Raw genomic sequence first — 6,000 nt, 5'->3', positions numbered from 1 at the left:
AAATGAGACTCCAATGGGTGGCCACAGTGCACAAAAGCAGAGCCAGCCCAACCTCAGCGGGCATCTGAGGAGCAGAAGCAACATGCTGAGCCCAGGGGCCGTCACGGAGAAGATGAGGACCTTGCTGAGGAAGGGCTGGCATCAGCACCACGTGTGCCCACGCAGCGTGACGCTTGGGCGCGCGAGGAGGGCGGCGAAAGAAATACGGGAGGCAAGGGGTGAGGATCGGCCCCAGGACGGCTCGCCTCGGCGCCTGCCCATCACCCGGCCGAGGGGACCGGGTCTGGGGATGGGGCAAGGCAGAAATGACACAGCCCGGCCATTTCCACAAGACCAGCTTTAATATCAGTCATGAGAATGAGGAGAAAGCACAGAATAAATTAATGGAGGAAAATTAAAAAAAAAAAAAAAAGAAAAAAGAAAGAAAAAAAGAAAAGAAAACCACCGCCCCGTGCCCAACCCCGCCGAAGACGGACTACACAAGCGGCGTTACAGGCGGAGGAGCACGACACAGCAGCGGCGGCGTGGATCCACCGAGAGCCGCCCGGTCCGGCCCGGCGGGGACCACCCGCGCCGTCCCAAGGATGCTCACCTTTGGGTGACGCGAAGCTCTGAGGCGAGCCGGCCTCGCGGCGCCCGGCCGAGCTTAAGAGTCATCACGGACTGACACGAAGGACAAGAACGGAAGAAGAATCCAAGAGCTTGCGACTTTGTTTGTCTCTTTATTCTAATTCAGCCTACGACGTTAGTAATGGTGATTTCAGGGGATGGCTGGACCCGCGAATTCCTTCTCGGTAGTGAAAATCAGAGACTGTAAAGAGGAACAGAGCTTATAAAGACAGCTAGGAATACATATATATATGTATATATATATATATATATTGCCATAAAAAAGAGTTGGCATGCAAGTGCTTTGTACATTTGGCAGTATATGAAATGGTGGGCTCTTTTGCTGTTGTTGTTGTCGTCGCTCTGCGGTTTGTTGGCTTTTGTTTCGCACAGTTCGAAAACGAGCCGCTGCCTTCACGTCTTGAAGACCACCTTCCCCTCCTTCCCCCCAGCCCACCCCCCAACAGGAAAGGACAACGCAAGTCAAGTCCAAGGTGCCTCTCTGGTTTTGGCAGAGTATATATAATATGTATATATCTATATACATAAATATATATATATTTATTTTTAAATGCATAGCGGTTTTCTTCTTTTCTTTTTTTGTGTTTTAGTTATTTATTTATTTTCCCCCTGTTGCAAACCTGAGCTCGGTCCCTGCTTTCCTGTGCAGTTTCCCTTCCTTAGGTGTTGGCACTGTGGAGCTGGTGGCCGGTGTCAGCAGGCGATCTCCTCCAGCGTTCCCAGGGTGGCCTGCAGGGGCACGTTCACAGTGTGGCTGATGGTTTCCGAATGATTTGGCATGGGGTCGCACGTGCTCTGCGGAGCGAGAGCGGGCGACAGCGTTAGCGCGGGACCCCCCCCCCCCACCCCAACGCTCCCTGCCCCTCCGGGAAGCTCTCCGGACCTGCTCCCAACGGCGCTCCTTACCACGTTCTCGTCATGGCTCCCCTCCTCTTCCTCTTTGCCTAGTAGGTCTAACAATTTCTCCTTGATCAACTGCAAGAGAGGAAGAGTTGATGAAGCCGGGTGGGAGTGGCCGGGCACATTCCCCTACCTACGGGGCCATCGGCAAGGCACGGAGCATGGGAAAAAAATAAAAAAAACCTCAACCATCCCATCAGTTTTTTAAAAATATATTTTAGGGTGTATTGAAAAATGCCAGCTGGATGAGCAGCGCTTCCCTTCAAAGCCACGTTACTTCCTTGGCAGCTGCTGCCGCCGAAAAACGTATTTCATTTCCGAGGGAAATCCTGGAAATACGGAAAAATGAGAGTGTTTTTCTTCAGACCTTCTACTGGGGGGAAAAACAAAAAAAAAAAAAAAAAAAAGAAAGAAGCAATCTGAAAACTTTAGCAATTGGGTCAGTTCCTAAGGAAGCAATACTGATGCTGGTGAGGGAGGTGGAAATGCTGGTCAGGGATACGGGACTGGAGCGATTCTGTGCTGCGATGGGACCAAACGAAGTCTCCTTTGAGTGAACTATGAAAAAAAAAATCTCTAGACTCCCGTGTTTCATTTGACTTTGGCCACATCCCTGGTAAAGACCTGAGATGTCCGTCGGCTGCTGACCTCAGACACTTTGCAAATGCTTTGGCTGAAAATGCCCCAAGTTTTATGCAAATCGAAGCCGCCCCCCAAAAAAACTCCTGAGTAGATTAGAGCAACTATGTAGATGCTTTCAAGCATTAAGTGCAGATGCTTTTAACTGTTAAATGTAGATGCTTTTTTGCGTTTAAGATGCTTCTCCCCTTCCCTCTTTCCCCAGAGCAGATTAAACATGGGTCTTCAGGTGTCCTTGCGGATGCCCTCAGCCTCGTGCACAGCTCGATGGAGCCTTTCCGAGGAGATGGGGACTATTCCTGAGATATACTAAAAAGAAGAAAAAAAAAACACAGAAGCCCCAAAGGAAAAAAAAAAACAAAAACAAAAACGAGGCACTAGAAAAACCGTTTGCCAAGTTCTGTAAGCAGATGTCAAACAAAAGCGAGGAAAAAACAATCCAGACTTGGAGAGATTTCTTATTAGTGTTTTATGAAAAAACCCAAAGAGAGCCCAGAACAGTCAATTTTAATGAAATATTGTATGCATCCAGACCGAGCTATAAACTGAAGAACAATTTTGTTTGCACTCTGGAGCCGTTATTAGCTTTATGTTGGTAATTTTCAGTATATTTTATTGCGGAATAATGCCACCAAATGTTAACAGCTGCCCAGAAGGGACCGCGACGCGGAGCGACCGTCTTTTTTCCAATGTAAAACCATCAGCTCGGCTTCCACATCGTTTGAGAGGGTTTCAAAAGGCTCCGGCGAGTTTGGCGCCGCGAGTCCTTCTGCACCTACCCGGTTTAGCTGCTTGGACACGCACCGATGCAACTGCTATGAGCTGACCCCAACTACAGTATAGAAAAACAGGTTATTGAAACCTCTAAAATGACTTTTTTTGTTCAGTAAGCAAAACAACATCCTGGCGATGCATTGGTCTGTCAAAACACTGTGCGGCACGGCGTGGGGGGTGATGGGCTTTGCTTGAGATTGAGAACCTGAATTTTCTTCCTTTTTTCCTCTCTGATGCGAGCATCCCGCTGGCGTTTCTTGCAGGCTAACACCTCCGAGGGCAAAGAAGTGCAGGAACTGGGCTGAGCCAGAAGGGATTTGAGTGGTTGAACAGCCAGAGCGGGCAGCCTGGCTGGTCCTGCTGGGAAAAGGAGCTCAGACAGAGCTATGAGAGCCTTGGACTAAGGATGCCCCAGACATCGCATATTCGGGGGCTGGAGCCCTAAAGCCATTGCATTAAAACCCCGCGAAGCTGGCAAAAATTAGCAGGAGGCGCCAAGGGACAAACCTGTTTGGGACCCTCGCATCACCAAAAATCCCACAGCTCGGACCCGGGTTGAAACATAACTTAGGCAAAAGGAGATAAAAATACAGCAGGGTCGTAACGCTGCCGCTGCAAGGCGGGAGGGCTGCTGGAAAGCAACATCCCCTCCGGATGGGTTATTGCAATATTTCCCGTTAACGGGAGCTTGCAGTTTTCTCCGGAGCAGCTGCCACCAGCCGCAGCTGTGCCACAGGATTGCGCTCGATCCTGTCTTGGCAATTCCTGGAAAGCACCTTGCTCCCGGGCTTCTGGCAGAGCTGCAGACAGCAGATAACAGGTGCCGACACTGCGTGGGTCTCGGTTGCATTTTTCCACCCTCCGGCAGCAGCGCAAGGGCTGGCAGAGCTACTTTTCCAGTCCAACAGGCTGATTGGGACTTGTGGATTATTTAGAGGTGTTTTTACAAAAAGATGGTTATGGTGTGTAGCCGCCTACGAGCGGGTGCGGATGGCGCAGCCGCATGGCCCGGACGGGTTGCCACCGGCGCCTGCGTTGGAAGCAGCACAGCCACGTGAACACGGGGCTCCGCCTGGGCTAATCAACCCAAACGAGAAGCAAATCTCATTAGCCAAGGCTGGGTGCCAGCTACGTGGCGCGGCGGTCCCTGTAGTGTAGCAGTTCCCGGGGCATTCCTTGCTCATCTGGCCCTAACGCAGGGAGCTCGTTGCCAATGCAGCATTAATTATCATGGAGAAGGGTTCATCAGGCATGGATAGTCCTGTAGCCGCGACAGCGCCCATCTTGGGATCAAGGCTTGTGAGCACGTGCTCCGTGCAAGCGGAGCGAGATGGTCTTACCTCGTATAAATAATCGAAGAGCTCTAGTATAGTGAGGATACTAGCACCGATAAATAGTCCCATCTGGCCTCCGATGTCACCTAGGAGAGAGAACAGGATGAAAACAGAGCCTAGAAAAGGAGACCATGTATTCCTTGGGAGCCCGAGCGCCAGCCTGGGGAGCCTGGACTGAAGGGGACGGCTCAGCTCTGCTCTTGCGTGCATCCACCTGCCGTGGTCCAGCTTCCCTGGGCGCAGCGGCGCTCGCCATGCCCAAAGAACAGCGAAATGCAAAGGAGACCTCATGGGCACGGCAAGCTCCCACGGTGTGACAAGCATCCTGGGGAGGATGTTGCTGGCCATCGAAGCACACTGCAGTGTCAGGCCAGGCCGTGTGCTTGCAACGCGGGTCCCAGCAGGGACGATGCAGCGAGTGCTGGGCAGATCGATAGCCATTTCTCCTGCTAATGAGGCCTTCGTACCGAAGCCTAATGAGAATGCAATAGCACTGCAATGTGCGCGCTGGCATCAGAGGAAGCCATCTGTCACAGCCAGACAGCAGCTTTCATCCCAGAAATTCCCAAACAGGGAAGGAGAGAAAGTGGTGGAAGGAAGAAAATTCCATGGAAGAATTAGGTAAAGTCCCACAAAGCCTAGAAAAAGCCCAGGGCTGCCAAAGAGAGGAGCCAGAGGGGAACGATCAGAGGGTGACAGAGTCCCCAAATCCTGCCAAACAGCCACCACGACCCATGACACAGGATGAACGTCAGGAGATGGGGATGAGCTCGTGACGAGCACCACGTGGGGTGGGATGTGGTGCATGCACATAGGGCCACCCTTTCCCGGCTGCTTGAAAAAAGGATCAGAGCACCTTTGGGGGGGGGGTTCCTGTGTCCAACACCGGTCAGAGAGAGGATGGGGTCAAGCCAGCACCTCTCACTCCTGAAACCGCAGCCCTAAACGTGCTGCCAACTTCCCTCCAGGTGCCACTTCTTAGGATTTGGGGAAGGGACTTCATTGCCATGGTGACAGCGTAGCTAATCAAACACCACTTTGCAGGTGGAAAACAGCCCAAAGGGCCTTGCGATGATGAGAGAGAGATTTTTTACAAACAAATTACAGCAAGGTTTCACTGGAGCGACCGCAGAGCTGCCTGGCAGCAGCGAGAGCCACTGCAGAGCGGGGCTCAGCTCCTGCTCTTGTGAGGGACCTTTGGTTTCCTACAGGGCGAACGACCTCGAAGAGGAAAGGAGACCCCATCCCAGCATCACAGGCAGTTCAAGGATGCTGCATCCGACGTTTTGGGTTATGCTCTTGCCACAGAGCTTGCTGTTCTTCCTGACACAGCACCCTTGGTCTGCAGATCTGAGGGTGCTCAGGAAACTCACCCAGGTCTTTCCCAGACATGGCAGAAAGACTCCAGAAATTCAGTGGCTTCTGTACATAAATCTGTATATATTGTAGTCTTGTCCTAGGTTATCCATCCTCACTCTTGTGGACGCTTGAGCTGTCTCCTCCCCTCAGGGAGAGGCTTCTGGAGCAAAGCACATGGGCATGTGACATCCTGCTCCCGAGTCCTCCCAGTGGGGCAGAAGTCACCACATAGGTAAAAATGGGGGCCACAGCCTGGTCCTTACAGTCGGGATAGGAAAGGCAGAGGCAGGTCCTCCTCAGATGACATCTCGCCAGCCGTATCTCGAGGGGCCGAGAGGAGGGTGAGAAGCAGCCACCCATGCTC

General features: G+C 52.0%; 1 protein-coding gene across 1 annotated transcript in view; it reads right to left on the bottom strand.

Annotated features, from left to right (window-relative positions):
• Positions 1-1,085: 1,085 nt before the first annotated feature.
• Positions 1,086-6,000, bottom strand: part of LOC134151078 (acid-sensing ion channel 2-like) — a gene marked incomplete at its 5' end in the record, with an annotated part of 93,979 nt that continues 89,064 nt past the window's right edge. The window contains 3 exons of the mRNA XM_062595365.1: positions 1,086-1,425; positions 1,537-1,605; positions 4,284-4,363. Coding sequence (XP_062451349.1) covers positions 1,324-1,425; positions 1,537-1,605; positions 4,284-4,363 — 251 coding nt within the window. The remainder of the gene's footprint in view (positions 1,426-1,536; positions 1,606-4,283; positions 4,364-6,000) is intronic.

Source organism: Rhea pennata, chromosome 26 (genome assembly GCF_028389875.1).
Source record: "Rhea pennata isolate bPtePen1 chromosome 26, bPtePen1.pri, whole genome shotgun sequence".
NCBI classification, from domain to species: Eukaryota; Metazoa; Chordata; class Aves; order Rheiformes; family Rheidae; genus Rhea; species Rhea pennata.
Note: the sequence above shows the minus strand (reverse complement) of the source record. Positions and strands in the feature narration are given on the sequence as shown.